The 17,866-nt window shown below is 38.6% G+C and overlaps 6 protein-coding genes across 6 annotated transcripts; 3 read left to right on the top strand and 3 right to left on the bottom strand.

The window, feature by feature from the left end:
* Positions 1–250: 250 nt before the first annotated feature.
* On the top strand, positions 251–3,508 carry SAPINGB_P004132 (uncharacterized protein; the record flags this gene model as incomplete). The annotated part of the gene is made up of 2 exons (XM_031998847.1): positions 251–711; positions 781–3,508. The coding sequence occupies 2 exons, from the start codon at positions 251–253 to the stop codon at positions 3,506–3,508; spliced, it is 3,189 nt and encodes a 1,062-aa protein (XP_031854738.1).
* A 61-nt stretch (positions 3,509–3,569) lies between these two features.
* SAPINGB_P004133 (uncharacterized protein) lies at positions 3,570–4,643 on the bottom strand (the record flags this gene model as incomplete). The annotated part of the gene is made up of 1 exon (XM_031998848.1): positions 3,570–4,643. The coding sequence occupies one exon, from the start codon at positions 4,641–4,643 to the stop codon at positions 3,570–3,572; it is 1,074 nt and encodes a 357-aa protein (XP_031854739.1).
* A 325-nt stretch (positions 4,644–4,968) lies between these two features.
* On the top strand, positions 4,969–5,457 carry SAPINGB_P004134 (uncharacterized protein; the record flags this gene model as incomplete). Its single annotated transcript, XM_031998849.1, has 3 exons — positions 4,969–5,138; positions 5,213–5,348; positions 5,413–5,457. The coding sequence occupies 3 exons, from the start codon at positions 4,969–4,971 to the stop codon at positions 5,455–5,457; spliced, it is 351 nt and encodes a 116-aa protein (XP_031854740.1).
* Positions 5,458–5,584: 127 nt separating this feature from the next.
* SAPINGB_P004135 (uncharacterized protein) lies at positions 5,585–7,201 on the bottom strand (the record flags this gene model as incomplete). The annotated part of the gene is made up of 1 exon (XM_031998850.1): positions 5,585–7,201. One exon carries the CDS (start codon positions 7,199–7,201, stop codon positions 5,585–5,587), a length of 1,617 nt encoding a protein of 538 aa, XP_031854741.1.
* Positions 7,202–7,598: 397 nt separating this feature from the next.
* SAPINGB_P004136 (uncharacterized protein) lies at positions 7,599–11,025 on the top strand (the record flags this gene model as incomplete). Its single annotated transcript, XM_031998851.1, has 3 exons — positions 7,599–7,782; positions 7,863–7,886; positions 8,042–11,025. The coding sequence occupies 3 exons, from the start codon at positions 7,599–7,601 to the stop codon at positions 11,023–11,025; spliced, it is 3,192 nt and encodes a 1,063-aa protein (XP_031854742.1).
* A 47-nt stretch (positions 11,026–11,072) lies between these two features.
* On the bottom strand, positions 11,073–12,401 carry SAPINGB_P004137 (uncharacterized protein; the record flags this gene model as incomplete). The annotated part of the gene is made up of 1 exon (XM_031998852.1): positions 11,073–12,401. One exon carries the CDS (start codon positions 12,399–12,401, stop codon positions 11,073–11,075), a length of 1,329 nt encoding a protein of 442 aa, XP_031854743.1.
* Positions 12,402–17,866: the final 5,465 nt, after the last annotated feature.

Consider the following 17,866-nt stretch of genomic DNA (forward strand, 5'->3'; position numbering starts at 1 on the left):
GATGCTTGGGACTTGGGACTTGTAGTTATCATTTTATCCTCAGATACAGTATTTTAAGGCGTCTTTGTTTTTTTTTTTTTGTGAAGCAGCTGCAAAAGCCTACACTTTAAGTCCCACCATGTGCAAATCCAAAACCAAAAAAAAAATAAAAATAAAAAACCCGCCAGGAAAACTGGCTGGTTTTCATATATAAAACATTTCATTAAAAATCTCAATCTCTATAAGACATTTTTTTTTGCTGCAAGTACAAATGACCTCTGGTACTCGGAGCGAATCGACCTCTCCAAAGACTGTTCCGCACTTTGCGGCAGACCAAGCTTCGCATACTCCTGCATCAACTTTTAATACAATGCCATCTCCAAGGCCATTCCATCAAGAACCAATTTTATCCACAAATGCTTCATCATCAATACCAGGGAAAAAAAAGGGCAAGCGTCGAAAGGTCCTCACAGGATTCCCACGAAGACAATTGTTAAAAGTCCACAGTGCCAGCAAAGCTAAAAAAGCAGAGATTCCGGCCATGAGTCGTCTTTGGGTTATAGGTTGGCTCATTAAGAGGTTCGGAGAACCAAACTTTATCAAAATCCATTACATTTATATTCTTGGTTGCATCTTCGGCTCGTCATTTCTTATCGCAATCTGTGGAGGAATCAAATACATTGATGCTTTGTTTTTAGCATCTTCTGCCTGCACTCAGGGTGGCATTGCTACGTGAGTATTCACATCTAAGAATTTTTTTTTTTTAAATTTTGCTTTTAAATTGCATTTTAACTCTGATAGGGTCGACTTTAATAAGCTAAATACTTATCAGCAGGTAGTACTACATTTGACCCCAATCTTCACTTCTCCAATATGGATTAATGGAGCCCTTGTCTTTGTGCGTTTACAGTATTTTGAATGGCGGTTCAAAGGCATCAGTCAAAAAGCTAAGGAGCAATCGCACATGCGCAGAAAAACTTTTGCGGAGACTCTCAACCCTAAAAAATTCAACTTGTTTCAACGCGCAATGACAAGGAACCCCCAAGATATGGAGACCTTAAGTCATTTTTTTTCTCAGCGACATCCCGATAATGCTGATAGATATCACACGGCAATTCATTTCCCCAGTAATCTGCCTGAACCTCCGTCAACAAATGCAATTCATCGTATTCCAACTAGATACCCAAACCATGAAAGCGCGCAGCCAACTGATATTGCCCACTCATTAAACATTATGGAAAACCTACTTTCTAGGAAGCCGCACCAAGAACTGGAGGACGCCGAAACTTTTGTGGTACCCACCCTTGCAGAACAAGAAGACGCCGATGTCGCCAGCCTTACCCACATAAAGTCCCAAAGCTCAAACGGATCTGCAGAATCAGCCCCGGTGTGTGACCCAAACCCTATAAAACCGGTTCTTCCAGAGCCTGGAGTTCTCAAGGCTCCCAGTATTGCTGGATCCATTGTAGAGCCCCCTCCTATCAATCTACATACCAAATTTTCAAATGACTTGACAGAACGGCACATGCCTGATTTGGAAGCTGGAATGGCAGAAAGCCCTGTTTTCCATCGGCTTTGGACTCTTACTCGTCACCGCACACACTCAGACGAAAATAATGAACAAGAAGAGCAAGAAAGATTATATGAATGGCGCCAGAAACAACACAAGGCTTTGAATGACGAAGACCCTCCTTTACGTCGATTTATCCTTTCTCTACGTTTTTGGAAGTGGTTTTCGCATGACAAGGATTTGCCGCGGACCAAGTCCACAAGGTATCAAAAACAGCATTGGTGGAGGTTTTCTTTTTTTTTTGGTCCTCCAAAGGAATCCTTTAGCAACTACTTGCAATGGACTCCAACTATTCATGGTAATTCCATGTTTGTGCATTTAACTTCAGAGCAAAAGGAAGAAATGGGTGGAATTGAATATCGAGCTCTTAAACTACTAGCCAAAATCTTGGTTGGATATTACCTTGGCTGGAATCTTGTGGGAATCATTTTGTTAGCTCCATGGGCACACATTACAAAAAAGTATGCAGAAATATTTCATTTAGATGCAGTTAACCCAGCCTGGTGGGCCGTTTTTCTTGCACAATCCGCCTTTAATAATGTAGGGTTTGCACTTACCCCAGATTCATTACAGTCTTTTAAAGATGCAAAGTATTTGTTAGTCATAACAACTTTCCTCATGATTATAGGATATTCTGGGTTCCCTTGCTTGCTTCGCCTTACCATTTGGCTCATGCAGCAACTTTCTGATCCCCGAGGAGAACTTCATGAGTCAGTGACATTTTTACTGGAACATCCACGCCGGTGCTTTACTTTATTATTTCCCTCTAATCCTACATGGTGGCTTTTTTTTATTATTATCATTCTAAACTGCATTGATGTGTTTTTCTACTTGGTGTTGGACATCAATAACCCTCATTTTCTTGGATTGTCATGGGCATCACATGTTATGGATGCTATATTTTCTTCATCAGCCACGCGAACTAGTGGGCTTTCGGTTGTTGATTTGAATATTTTACATCCGGCAGTGGTTGTTATTTATGCAATAATGATGTACATTTCTATTTATCCCATCACTATCTCGGTACGTAATACGAATGTATATGAAGAACGACCACTGGTTGTTTACAAAGAAGAAGAACCTCATCATGAAGAGGAAGAGGAAGAGGAAGACCGGAGCCTTGGAAGTAGTAGTAGCGGGTCTGAGGATGATTGCGAAAGTGCATCGGATGAAAGTGATGACACAAGTACCGATAGTGATCGGCCAGGTGTAATTTCACAAACTTTGAGGCAACGGAGACCAGATAAGGATGAAGATGATGAGGAAGATGAACAAGAACTGAAAGACCAGGCTAAAAAACGACATTCTAGACTACCTTCTAAACTTCCGCTTCTTGGTATTCCTGGGATTTCTACATCTTGGGGGTCACATATTCAGCGCCAATTATCTTTTGACATGTGGTTCCTTTTTATTTCCTTTTTTGTACTGTGCATAACTGATGGCGGCCAGATTGGAAATGATCAATCTAAGGGTCAAATTCCTCTCTTTAACGTAATCTTTGAGGTTCTTTCTGCATATTGTACAGTCGGGTTGAGCATGGGATACCCAAACACTACACCAGCACTGAGCGCACAGTTTTCAGTTTTGGGGAAACTCATCATTTGCTTATGTCTTTGGAGAGGCAGACATCGTGGTTTACCATATGCTATTGATCGTGCAGTATTGCTTCCAATGGATCTTGAACAACATGATGAGGACCAGGAAAGACGTGTTAAGGCTGCAACGACTTTTGCAGCTGTATCAGCTACAGAAGAGCAAGCCGAGCGTAATGCTGAGAGAACAGGAAGACATTATAGTGCTGATGATACACTTGTGTTTGCACCACCTCCACCACCGCTAATCCGGCGTGTTTCCACAAAGAGAATGAAGAGATCTAATACAGAGTTTGTTCCCAGGCATGGAATCATCTATTATCCGAGGTCAATGTCTGCCGGTGAAGGCCCAAGTTCTCGACGATAACAATTTATAATTTTAAAGCATTAAATACTACTACAATTATATAAATTTTTAAATTCATTTACTATTCTTCAGCTGAAATATACTCGGAGAAATCCGAATCTGAGTCAGATTCCACAAGGGTATCCAAAGACACAGAACGAGACTTGGGTTGGGTATCTACAGAAACTGATTCTGGTTGTAAATCTTTTAAAAGCAGTTTTGATACCATGTCAGAAATGACTGCTGGTGTGCAGGTACATTCATTTGTAGAAGTTTCTTTTCTATCAGAACGCCAGGGCGCAAATTTACCAAAAAGACAGCGGACAGCAAGCACGCAAATCTGATTTCCAACAATGAGTCGCACAAGCTCTGAAGGTAGCACAACATTGACAGAACACAAAGCATGGTATTGAATATATGACAATGTCAGATATGTAGTTCCTGCATAACACAACACAGCCATGAGAATGGTCAATGTCACAATTGTAAAATCGAAAAAGGGAATCAGACCTTTGGTAGCAGTAATGGGGCAATCCTCCACGACAGTGCTAGTTTCACTATGAATGTCATCTTCAGTATCTTCAGTATCTTCAGTTTTATTGTCATCATAATTATCAGTTTTTTCTGAATCAAACTTTTTTTTTTCTTTTTCTTTTTCTTTCTTTTCTTCTTCTTTTTCATCATCTTCTTTTTTGTATGGGATATCTCTAACAAGCATGTTCAAAAGAGGCGCCATGACCTCTTCAAAAAACAAGCGGTCAGCAACACGAAGGGTATTAAGCAAACTCCATAAAAATACAAAATCCATCATAAGCAAAAACTTAAACGGATCAAGAACACCATACATTTCTGCAAAACAAAGTGCACATGCCGCTGTAGCAATAACACGGAAATAAGGCATGGCACCGTAAAAGGCCAGGTATAACGTTTGCAGCTTTGGGTTTGAAAAGTGAAGAAGACGTGAAGAGGGGTAGTAAAAAGTGCGATGGTGGCGACGACGAAACTTTAATCCAGAGGTGGTGGAGGGATAGCAATGAACAGAACACGAGGACGAATCTATCGTTCCTGAGATAAAGGAAAGACGACCGGCAAGCATTGAAAGCTTGGGAGTTGCTGCAATAACAAGTGAGTTTCTGATTGCTAATGCAATTGACATTTTTTATAGTAAAATTGGGAACTTGGAATGGTTTTTGGGTATATCACTTGAATGCTGTTGGGATAGATGGTGAGAAGAAAGAAAAGAGTTGTAGAAGTGGGGCGAAAACAAGTTGTTTAAATAGGTAACTTGTAAATAGTTACTGGTAAGGCTTTCAAAAGTACTAGGTAACCATATATTTTTTATTTTTTTAATTAGCTCATGACAAACGGATTTGGTCCGATGAGGGATTGCCATTTTTTAATATTTTTTTTTTTTCACCACCACCAAGTTCCACAAGTAAAGGTTTCTAAAGCAAACAAACAAACAAACAAGGAAAAAAAAAATGAGCGAATCTGAAAAGAAGCCTGAAATCAAATCTGAAGCGACAGTTCCAGCCAAGAGTTCTAATTATGTGCCCGATGTTGGTATTGATAACAAGAACAAAGCGGCCAAAGATCTCAAGTTTTTCCCTGATAACCCAACACATTACTCACACAAGGCTACCTTCACCACGTAAGTTTTAATTCTAATTTTTTTTTTTTTTTTGACGAAAAAAAGAGGAAAGTTATGCTAATAGATTATTGTAGGAAGGAACCTTCGCAGTATTATGACCCATGCCAACAAGCTTCACAGATGTCTCTAGGATGCTTGGAACGCAACAACTACGATAAGGAGGCATGTATCGAATACTTCAAGGCATATAAGGAGTGCCGTCAAGAGTGGGTGAGTATATACTTTTTTGTTTTTTTTGGAGAAATCTTGCTGCTAACTTTTATCTTTTCTATAGATGGACCAGAGAAAACGCGATCGCCGTTCTGGCTTCAAGTGGTAATGACCAAAATAAAAAAACTATTCTATTCTATTCTCTAATAAGTTTTGCTTCGTTTGTAAATAATTTAATAAAATTCTTCTTCTTCATAAATATACTCTTATTCTATTAAGAAATAAAATAATATCATTTAATCATTAGTAAATCCGCTTGATTTGCTGCTATCGCTATCGCTATCACCGTCACTGTCACTGTCACTGTCACTGTCACTGTCACCCCCTATATCCCGCGCAGGGAACTCAAAGCTATTTGCCTCGTCTTCATCGCTTCCAAACCCCGAACTAATTTCATGATGATGATTATGAAGATTATGATGGTCTAGATCCAGTGGGTGCCCGTCATCTCCAGAAGCGGCTTGCATGGCTGCATTGACCAAAGCTTTGGCAGCATCTTTTGCTGGTGTGCGCACCAGTCGTCCACCCCCACCAATTCCTTGTTCAAAAGCAAACTGCGATGTCATTTCTGGAGGTTCCTCGTTACTACTGGCAGAGTCTGGGAGCAAAGGGAATAGCGTGCGATGTGATGTAGGTGTACGGGGAGGATCATTGGTTGTAGGCGATGACGCGTGGGTAGTTTCTTGTGAGTGTTTCTGTTCCTGTTCATGTTGATTTTGTTCAATTTCTTGTTGAGAGTTTTGCTTTCGTGCAGATAAGAGAACTGGAGGTAACATATCAGGCGATGGAGGCGAAACTGCATTTTTGCGTGGGGTCATATAAGGTTGCCAGGACTTTGATCCACTGCTTGGTGTACTTTTGCGAGTTGGTTTATGGGTAGGTGAGTCCGATATATCTAGGTTACTGAGCATGACTGGGGGTTGGATATCACATTCGCTTGGAGTTCCATACTTTTGTTCTAAGTACTCAATGGAGTATTTTGGTGGTGGAGATGATGCCAACAGTTGTTGTTGCTGTGTTTGTTTCTTTGTAGGTGATTCTATTTTGCGAAGACCTGGAGTTCGTACAATTGGAGTTGCTGCAGAGATATTGCCTCTGGTTTTAGACCTTGGAGTGGCTACTACCATGACGTTCTTGTCAAGCAGCTGATGGCGAAGTACGCTACGTGGGAAGCCATCGGTATCTGGTAAAATATTTCGGGAAAAGGGAGTAGATCGTATAACGGTTTCTTGTTCTTCAATTCGTGAATTAAATGGGGATGACTCTGTTGAAGCTACGTCGTTGTTGTGCGCTTGTGTAGTTGTTAATTTTACTGGGGTCTGTGGTGGTCTTTCAAGTTCTAAGGATGCCAATTGGCGCTGGAACTTTTTATTTGTGCCTGGAGATACAAATGGGTTATCTGGATCGATTGAACTGGAAAGAATGCTGTGATGCTCAGATTCGTCGTACTCAGGCTCTTGTTCTGAAAAATCTTGGATATCTACCTCTCCAGCCACGTCTTGTTCATATGTGTCTAGGTTGACGTATGCGCTGGCTTCAAAGAAGGTTTTCCACATGTAGAGGCTGGCTTTTACCGCAGCACATTCTCTTCCACAAGATTCAATCTGGGGTATGATACGAGTATGAACAATTTGCTGAGCTGTGAAGAAGTTTTGGTCGATCTGACGTAGGGCTTGGGTGATACTTTGTTGAGTGCGTTCTAGTTCTTCCAAAAGAGCTGGTCTAGAGTCCTGTTGTATTTGTGGTTGAGGTTGAGGTTGAGGTTGTTGTTGTTGAGCCATTGGTCTCCGAGTAAAAGTTGGAATACCTGAAGGTTTAATTTCAAAGTTACCTTCTTGAAAATTCCTTGCCATTTTGTGTTTGTAAAAATGTTGTTTTAATTTCCTATAATGGTGGTTGTGTTGAAGAATTTCAATTAAAACTGGTGATTCTAAAATAAAAAAAAACATCAGCCGTATTGTATATTAAAATATCTTAATTTGAAATCTAATAGTAACAAAAATGTAATTCCGAGTCCCCCCTGTGGAGCTTCCCTTTTTGGTGGGTTTTTTTTTATTTTATTTTATTTTATTTTTATTCCCCCCCTTCACTGCCACCGCTTTTTTCTCAAACCTTTAAAACCTTCTCCTTTCTTTATCTTTCCACAATCACCACCACCATCAAAAAAAATTTTCTGCTGCTGCTGCTCCGCCGGATCCTTCTAGTTCACGGAACTCTGCTCCAGAATTCTTTTAGCATATTCAAATCATCATGCCTGCGGATTTCACCGATCACGCAGACCACACTGCTTGTGCCACTACTACAGACCATGCTGCTGATGCTGCTGTTACTACTGTGGACCCTGCACCTGCAGCCCTTGACCCTGACACAAATTCAAAACAGCATTGCAAAAAATGCTCTCAAGTCATTGAAGAAGGCCAGGTTTATCAATATGGTAAGTAAGATTTTTTTTATTTTTTTGATTTGATTTGATTTGCTTGAAAATGTTTTGCTAACGTGGCACCCCCCTAAAAGGCCCGCATCGGTGGCATGTCGAATGTAAGTATCTCGCTACAAATACAACTATAACTATTACCTTTCTATATTTATATTTATGTTTATATTTATTGTTACTATTATTATTTTTTTTATTATTACTACTACTACTACCAATAGTGCACGGCTTTGCTAACTTCTTTGTTCTTTCTTCTTAGGTCTTCGCTGTTCAATCTGCAACTCGCTACTAAAGCACGACTTTAATGTCCACCTCCTTGGTAACGGATCCCTATTTTGTGCCAACTGCTCGTATACATGTAGCGTCTGCAACAAACTAATTGACGGTACTGCTGTGCTAACAGACGACCAAGCCTTTTGTTCATCTTGCTTTCGCTGCCGCAATTGTAAAAAAAGAATTGACGACACTCAATATGCTCGCACATCTCAAGGCACTTTTTGCATGAAGTGCCATCAAACCTTGCTGGCAAGGAAAAAGCGTGCTGCTGCTCTCAAAGCGACAAATAGTAGTAGTAATACAACTACTACTACTACTACTGCAATTTCTACCTCTACTTCAAATTCAAACATTTCTACTGCTAAAACGTCGCCTGTAGCTCCAAATATCCCAAACTTACAACCGCTGCTCCCATTACCTTTTGCATCTGCAGCAAACCCCCCTCAACCACCTGCATTATCCCTGACTGGCCATGCATCTTCCCCAAGCCTCGGACAATATTCTTCCATGGTTCACCATGCCCCCGCAACCTTTAAGGAAAAATCCCTCCCACAACTACCTACTGAAGAACCTCACGATGCCCCAGTATCGCCATCATCAGCTTCTTCTCTTAATCGTAGCAACTCATATAACCAAGGGCTTGCTTTTCCACAGGGAATTTCACCTCCTCGTCCACCTCCTCCTCTGGAACGTATTCCTCCACGCGTTCCTCTCAAATCGCAACCAATGTCTGCGAAACCTACACTTGAGGCTCCGCTAGTCTCTACAAGTCATTCATCGCCTGTAGTCCCTTCAGGACCTTTCTTTTTCAATAATAGCAATAACAATTACAATAACAACCAGGAAGACTCCCTACCAGCTCTCGGATCTAAATTTATGCCTAAACGGGAACTTCCTTCCCCACTCGATGATACAAGCCCTCGCAAACTTGCCTCTCCAGAACTGGATTTTAAATCAACTCCCTCCAGAGGAGGTGTGTATATTGACAGCACCCTCAGCTCCCCTAACGACTTTTCCGATGCTGATTTGGTATTACGATTACCTAAAATTGAAGGTGTCAAGCTGGATCTCGATAGCTCTAGCTCCAGCTCTAGCGAAAACCTCGAAAAGTACACGATGGAGCGCTCAGCCCTTCAAACTATGTCCCCCAGCTACAATAACATTCCTCGAACTCCAGAAGATGATATCATCAACCGGCTCGAACCTCGCGCTGCTAGCGGTCACTATCGCAGTGCAAGTGAAAATAGACTTTCTGTTGTGTCACCACTAACGCGTGAGCTTATGGATGCACGTAAGCGCATTACTGAGCTAGAGCTTCAATTGCGAAATACTAAGAACAGTAATGCTAATCTCGATTCAAATATTAACGAAAAACGCAAAACCATTGCTGGCCTCGAGGCCAAGGGTGAAGTCGCCAAAATGGAGCTTGGAATGCTAGACCAGGCTTTGGCCCAGAAAAATAACCTTCAAGACGTTTATCCAGAACTTATCAAGCGCTTTGTAGATGAGGTCTCGCACTACAAGGAATCCCTGCGGGCAGAGATTGAAGAGCTAATGCTAACGCGCAATAAACTGGAACAAAAAAATGCAGAACTTGCTAAAATACATGAAGTCTGGATTGAGAAAAATATGGGCATTGAAGCAGAAAATAAGCAACTTTTGATGCTCAACTCGCGATTAACTAGATCTGCTGAAGAAAAAGTAGGCCCTATTCTAGACCAACATGATGCAGCCGATGATAAAAAGTCTGGAGGACGCCGGTTTTGGAAAAGACCCACTGCTGCAGTTGCCAAGGGTGTCAAAGGTTTCAATAAGGTATTCAACCAGGATCAGTCGCAACAATTGCACGCTCCGCTAATTTCTACTGGCCCATATAGTGATTTGGATGGGTCTATTACCATGATTAGCAATAATACAGTTAACTCCTCTGAGAGCGGAGAAGAACGGTCCAAGCGCTGGTTTAAGACTAGTACAGATGCCCCACATATGGCGACTACAGTGTCTACATCCTCAGTAATTTCTCTTATGGGTGTACCTATTGAAAAACGCATCGAGTATGAAAATACCAACATTCCCCTAATTGTGACACGGTGTGTACAAGAAGTTGAGAAACGTGGCATGGAGTTTGAGGGTATCTACCGCAAGTCTGGTGCACGGTCCCAAGTAACTTCGATTGAAGAGGCTTTTGAGCGTGCTGGTGGTGAAGATGTAGACGATGCCGTATTAGATGGTGATATATCAGGTGTGACGAGTGCTCTTAAGCAATATCTTAGACACTTGCCTATCCCACTCGTACCATTTGACGTCTATGAAGACTTTGTAGAGGTTTCTCGTGAAATCACAAAGTCTCCAGACTATGCAACAGATATGCTACGTGCCCTTATAAATAGTTTACCCCAGCCTTATAAGGAATGCTTGAGCTATGTGGTACAACATTTGGTCAAGATAACCCAACATGCCGATGTCAACTTAATGACGGCACGCAATCTTGCTGTGGTGTTTGCACCTACCCTTGTACGACACATTACTGGTGAACGCGAAATTGTTGACATGCAAGCACGCAACGACGGTACTCAGTTGCTGATTGACCGGTACACTACGATTTTTGCTGATGTGTTTATCAGAACTGACCCACCTCCCATTCCAACAGAAGCTTCTTCTTCTTCTATGAGCGTGCCCTCATCCAATGCGAATGGGATCAAGATTGTGACGGACATAAATACAGATAAATTGGACATTGATACAGAAGCCACAATTGCAGCAGCAGCAGCTGTGGGTGGCACGGTTGAAAAATCTCGTGACGCAGAAACATGCTCAGAAGTATCATCTGTGCCAACAGTTGCAGGTGGTGCTGTGCATTTAGGAGAGGACGAATTGATTGGCGCGCATAATGATCCTGCGCTTGACGCCACTCCTGTTATTCCTGCTGTTCATTACCCCATGAAACTTAGTGCCAATGTTATTTAGAGAAAGAACAAATTGTATTTAAAAAAAAAAATGATGATGAAATAGTTCTATAATTCATATTCAGAGAGAACAGAAGAAAGTGATGCCCGTGGAGCAGTCCAATCAGGGAGAGTTGATATCGATGAGTCTTTAAGCATGACAATACATCCGTAGCATAACGAGTCGATTGAAGAAGATTCCTGAATTGCTTCCGGGAGTTCTATTGTAGTTACTTCATCTTCTTGGACACCTTCGTTGACGGTTATTTTCTTGATCCACTCGCTAACCTTAGCTTCACGCGCACAGCCGCACACTGCGCATGAGCCGTACTGTGGAACCGAAGCAAAAGGCGAGGCCGCTGAGGAGGACGACGAGAGTTTCTCTAGAATGTGTGGCGAACATGTGCTTGGATCTGCCAGCTTTTCGACAGTACGGACCACGGTGGTGGCGACTGAAGGGAATGCTGACTCGATTTCAGCAAAATAAGATCGTAGCAATGCATCAATACTTAAAGACTTTGCAGGGCCCTGTGCAGGTATTTCGGACGAACCTAACTGAAGATCACTGTCAGTGCTGAAAAAAAGATCTAGGTACGTGGTCACCTCTTGAGTCCGAATCTCTTTCAAAGGCCAAATAATAGCAGAATCATCGGTCGACACATTCACCAAATCTCGGTACACGAGATTCATGCGGCCCTTTGCCACCGAAGCAAGCACACGCTGAGCTACACCCTCCACAGGTTCCGCTGCAAGCTCTGCGACTTGCCAGTTATCTGCAGCATGGTCAGCGGCAAGTTTGTTTAGATACTGGGCAATGGCACGTCGTGAAATGAGACCAAGTGCATCTGCACGTGATGCGCGCGATGGTAACGCGTCCAAAACGTCGCCAGCAAAAGTGTCGAGACCCAGCTCTTCGATCGACGCAGTTTCTTGGGTGTAGTGTTGCTTGAAAAACTCAGTGATTCGACATGTTTCTTCTGTAGTTGTTGTTGTTGTTGGTCTTACAACTAGAATATGTAGCACAAAGCCTTGGTTTTTGGCATGTTTTTGACGCTGCTCGCGGATAAGCTCTGCTAAAAGATCAACAAGCACAACCGCTGCTGCTGTTTCCGTGTTGTCTTGCCATATCCACTCGCGCACAACTGATGACTGAGTAGAGGTTTCCCCACGGTAAAACACAGGAACAACAGCGTGGTGGCGCGTGGGGATCACCTTCTTGTCGCGCGTGTAGGCAACCTTATAGTCTGGGATTTGTTTGCGTAACTTAGTGCTTAGGAATCGCGCAAAGCATTTGGTGCAGAAAGGCTCGCTGCGCGCCAGAGCTGTAGATGGTAAGATATTTGGCGGTCTGCATCGAGAACACGGGTCGCCTAGTGTCACTGATTTGCTAGGTGCCATTTTTTTTATTTTTTATTTTAGTTGATAAGTGTTTGAAAAGACAGTTGTAGGAATAAAAATTTTGAGTGATGATCGAGAAAATTTTTTAAAAAAAATGGCAAATTCTAAAGGTTTCCCTTTTGAGTAAAAGTTATGCGGCTCACATTGCTCACGTGATTTGTGTTGAAAAAAATGTGTCAATACTGGAGGATTTTTCAAATCACCATCAACATTATAATGCATTCTGACCTTGAATGAAGCTCGTGTTCTTATCACTCACTATATTGACCAAGATAATTACGATATAATATTAGAATATCATCGTTACATTAAATATTTTTATGATAGAAGTGGGTAGTTTTTTCTTCGCCAGAACTATAAGAGAATCGGTTAGTTTTGTTGATTATTTAGACCTGGTTTCACAAAATGGAATATAAAAAGGCAGATATACACTTTGCCTAATTCATCAACTGAAAACATAATGGATGGCTTGGCTGATTAAAAATATAGCATCTAAAACCCTGAAATTTGATAAAATAAAAATCAATGAAATAAACAGGTTAGTGATCATTTCCTCAATTGTTAGTGGATATTGGGGTGACTTTTTTTAAGTGTCAGATACTGGTTCTGTTGCAAATAGAATGCACATCACACAAACTTAAAAGACTTCAATCAATTTTTTGATCACTGAGAAAGACATTACTGTAGAAATCGTTACAGTGTTGAGGAAAACCAGAACCAGTTCCATCAAAGTTCCATATACCGAAACCAATGACTTTTTTTTTGCAACCTAGGAGGTTACTATTCCTTCACAAGTTGATAACAAGAATCCATTTGACCTGAAGGGGTGTGTATAGAATACCAAGCAAATTGAGTTTATCAAGTTTACTACGAAAAAAGCATATTTCATTAAAATTGTTTTAGGAGTTTAGAAGAGATTTTTTTAAGATACATTTTGCTGATTAGGCTGAACAATCAAGATTTTACCGAGATAGTCTTTGCCGATTCTAATTGTTCTAACAAAAACTTTACCGGTTATAAAAACATTTGTATAAAGAAAATTAGTAAATTTTTAAAATTAAACTGGACTTAGGAAACGAAATTTATGATGGTAAGAATGGTATACTATGATGATAAATTTTCCAAGCTCCGAGCTTAAAAGCATTTGTGTGGGGGATTCTAGGTTGCTAGACAGATTAAAAAAGAATTATAATTAATAGGCATTATTGACAGATATTTAAAACAGATGCCGATTTGTCAAGAACATTTTAACGTTGAATTTTAATGATGCTTTAAAAGTTTATTACTTGATAAATTTTATATTCCAATTTTTAATGCACATTACTTACAAAAAAATATATATGTGTCGTGTGTCGGGTGTTGAATTTGGATATAGTGAGGAATGGTAGGGGTACGTTGACTGATTGTACTAAGCAAGTAACCGACACCCAATTTTTCTCATTTCAAGAATTCTCCTATAAACAAGGGGGAGACTGACATATACCCCCAATGTAAATACGTATATATTGGAACCCTTTTAATTATTATTCATTTTTCATATTACTATGGCCAGCATGGACACTACTCAAGAAAATTTGAAATTTCCATGTTCTTGAATACACGTGGGTGTTAAAGAATTGTCGACATTGTGGAAATACAGATTTCCAAATGAAGAGCTCTATAAAGTCTATACCCTAAGTACATTTATAGGTAGCTTTTTGGAGCGTCTAACACTCTAGCCATAAAATCTTGTCTTGGATATCAACACAGTTAACTAATGGATTAAACAGTTAAAGATTACAGTTAAAGTACATGGTGGATGTATCTGGAGCTACTATATAAAACATGGAGAGCTTGATTTCATTTCATTTAAAGTGGTTTACTGGAAAACATTCAGTGACTTGATTGAAAAACTTCGTTTGGTTTTTGTCAAAAATGCAGCTTTAAAAATTTATATTGATGACGCAAAATATATGGTTAATTTAACATTTACAAAAGAGTTCTTGTCCAAGTGAGGTCGTAGCTCGTAACATTTTTAGAAAAAACTGTAAAAAAGAGTTGGCGTCTTGATAAAACAAAAATTGTGGTTCGAATACAAGAGCTTATGAGTATCTAGATAGTTGATCACAATCTATATAGTAAGAAAAAAATCAAAGCTATATCAACAGCTATAACAAAGTCTGAAATCATTAAAAATTACCTTTTAAACAATCCTCTTGGCACATGTACTTGTGACACTACTGTCTGAAATAAATGAAGTAGACATCATATAATGATTACAAGTAAACTTATATCTCTTCAGCTGGGAGCTAAAAGACCATATAATGAACTGGAACTGGTATTAAAACTGAATTGCTTTTGATATTAGTGGAAAAGAGAGAGTTTGAGCTTTTTTAAAAGGTTGTATTTAAACTTATTATTGATAAAAGTTTTGAATCTTGATTTGTTCATGACAACCATTTCTTTTAAACTACTTTACATATACTTTGGCCATTTCAATTTTGTGTTATATATATATTTTACTTGATGGAGATTCGTAAATAATGAATATTGGTAGTCGAAGCTTAACCCAAGAATTTGCGGTGTGTCTGAAGGAACTGAAATCATTTTGGCTGAGGCCACAAAGATTTTAAATTGGGTACTTGTAACTTGTGCATATTCTTTCGAGAATATTTTTTTGTTAATATTTTTTCACCACGCGTCGTTACCAATTATAGCCATTGTAGATTTTCCAACCGGTGGATTTCCGCAAACTTTAATGTCTGCACAATTTAATGTCTGCACAATAACTAACAGACTTTAAGATAATTATCTTTTTGGCTAATCAGCCGAAATCATATTGCAATGAAAAAAAAAAAAAAAAAAACAGCAAAAAAAGTTTTTTTTCTATTCCGATAATAACATTAATGGTATTTTGTAAGTTGAATTCAGTGAAGTTTGTTAAATCACTGTTAAAAAAATCAGAATAGGGTTTTGACTTAATATCTAAGTTCAACGGGTAAACTTTTGTCGCTAGACCAATTTTTTTAGCCAATAGACTGAGACCTTTAAAATAATCCTTCAACCTTCATAAATTTGTAATTTTTTAAGTCAGGTTGACTCTTTTATTTTAAAAAAAAAATAAACAAACTCTAGAGGTGAATAAACTAACCCTTAAAAATATGAATTAAGAATGCAGTTATGAGTTATGGCTCATAATAAAGTTTGATTTTTGAAGTTATAAAGAAATTGGAAAAAGGTGGTATTATTTGAGTGGTTTAATAAACTACAGGATAAAAAATTTTAATGGTTTGAATATGACAAAGCCTATATAGGCTTTGGAATATATTCCAATAAAGATTTAAAATGGCTTTTATTATTTGCTATGGTGAGAAAAAAATAAATACGGTTGAGAAACTCTTCAGTCATTAAGTAGTCTATCTCAGAAACAACTTTCTATTATTAAATTGTCACTAATAAACAAATAACGGTTTAAAAATCAAAAGTATTTGATTTTAAAGTTTTGTGATATAACATCCCTGAGAACTAAAACATTAGATCTTGGGAAGGTCAGTCAAAGAACAAAAAAGATGGAGAGGGCTTGAAACACTTATTGAATTAACTTCTAGATGTTTGCTAATGACAATAAGGGGAGTCATGTTGTTGATAGAAACAAAGTTCATGATAGTGTTTCAGACTGAAGACGCATGGTTTATACTCCACTCTAACGTTGTATCTTGAGAAAGATTATGATCTCTCGTTCATTTATGGTCAAATGTTAGAAACATAAAAGGGTTGTAGTTCTTCACACACTATTTGATTATTAATTAAATTGCAATTGCATAAATAAGTTCTTTTTTTGTTACTTGAGCCAACATCTGGCGTATTTACCTCTATGCAATGAAGTATTTTTTTCTCTCTCTTTGTAGCTTTAAATTAAAACCCTTTTTTAATCAAAGGGTTTATATTAACATTCTTTTCCCTGCCTTTATAAAAAAAAATTGTCAGTTTCCCTTGCATCACATTGAAATTCTGGTGCTTCCGAGTGCAAAATGTAAAGGGGACAAGTAAAAACAGCCTTTCCAAGCTTGCATGGAGTTATACGAAGTCCCCGATATGCTTTGTCTGATAGATTATAGTGTTGGTCGATACAATACAATGATGTGTGTTGATGCAAGTCATATAACTTTAGATTATTTGTGGCTAATGTGATGTAGGCATGAGCCAGCAAAGCATCAAGATAGAGGTTTATCTATCGACGTCAGCATACGTCCAACAGCGTGAATCTAGGAGTTGAAAAGAAAAAAAAAAAAAAGAAAAAAAAGAGCTGTTGAGATTTGAATTGAGAAACTCTTAAAGCTAGAAATTTTTTTTTTTTGTGTGTGATGCACGTGTACTATGGCATAAATTGATGAACTAGACAGGAATCAGGAATCAGGAATCAGGAATCAGGAATCAGGAATCAGGAATCAGCACTTGATTAACAAGCGAGTCATCCTTTGAGCAGCCGTGAAGACGAGCACAACAACCGGTTACTTTTAGTGTCACCATTTCTTTTTTATTTTTTTTTTTTTTTTTTTGGAATACTTCGACTAAATGTAACATTGATTCATGAGATGAAGAAGACTTTTTGGTGGGACAGTGTATTTTGGCGGGTATGCATCTCCCCAATATGGATGTTGGCATGCTTGTAGTCGGATTCAATTGAGGAGAGGCTGGTTGAGGATGAAATTGAAATTGGCGTTGTTGTTGCTTTTTTATGAAGGCCAATTTGGTAGTGTGTACTTAAAGGCACCCAATAGTTGACTGGGATTTATTTTTTATTTCTTATTCGTCCAGCACGCTTGGACTTAAAATGAAATGAAATTTTAAAAGAAAAAAAAAACCCACCCAAGACATTTCATGTAGTAATACTTTATATTTTTATTTTAGAATCCTAATAGTGGTATATTTATTTTTAAATGTGTAAAAAAAAAAATAAAAAACACCAGCCCAAAGTATTGGAACTTTGAAGAAGTGGCATGAGAATTCAAATTACATCATGTTTAAATGAAAAAAATTAAAAAAAAGATGAAAAAAAAACGCGAGATTGAAGATATAAAAAAAACAATCTAATTAGATTGTTCATTATAATGAATTAAAAATTCTCAAGTCTGAAGGAGCCTGATTTCCGTTATTTTTATTTTTAACCTTATTTTAAATTTTTTTTTAATCATTTTAGGAAAATAGATATTCTGTTTATAGAAATAAGCTCGGGATTGGATTTCTTTTAAGAAAATTGACCTTCTGCTTTAGTCTAAAAAAAAAAAATAACGACTGTTTCAAGCTAAATAAAATTCTACTTATTCTAATGTTAGCTTTCTTGATTGAGTTCAGTTTGTATGAATGAACTATACCGTGGGGTTTTCAAGAAATAAAATTTCTATATTTATAGATATATTTTTTTTTTTTTTTTTTATTTATAGATATAATCTTAACCGGAAAAAAATATATTTAATTGATCCAAT

The sequence above is a fragment of the Magnusiomyces paraingens genome (genome assembly GCF_902498895.1).
Source record: "Magnusiomyces paraingens strain CBS 517.90 genome assembly, contig: contig3, whole genome shotgun sequence".
NCBI classification, from domain to species: Eukaryota; Fungi; Ascomycota; class Dipodascomycetes; order Dipodascales; family Dipodascaceae; genus Magnusiomyces; species Magnusiomyces paraingens.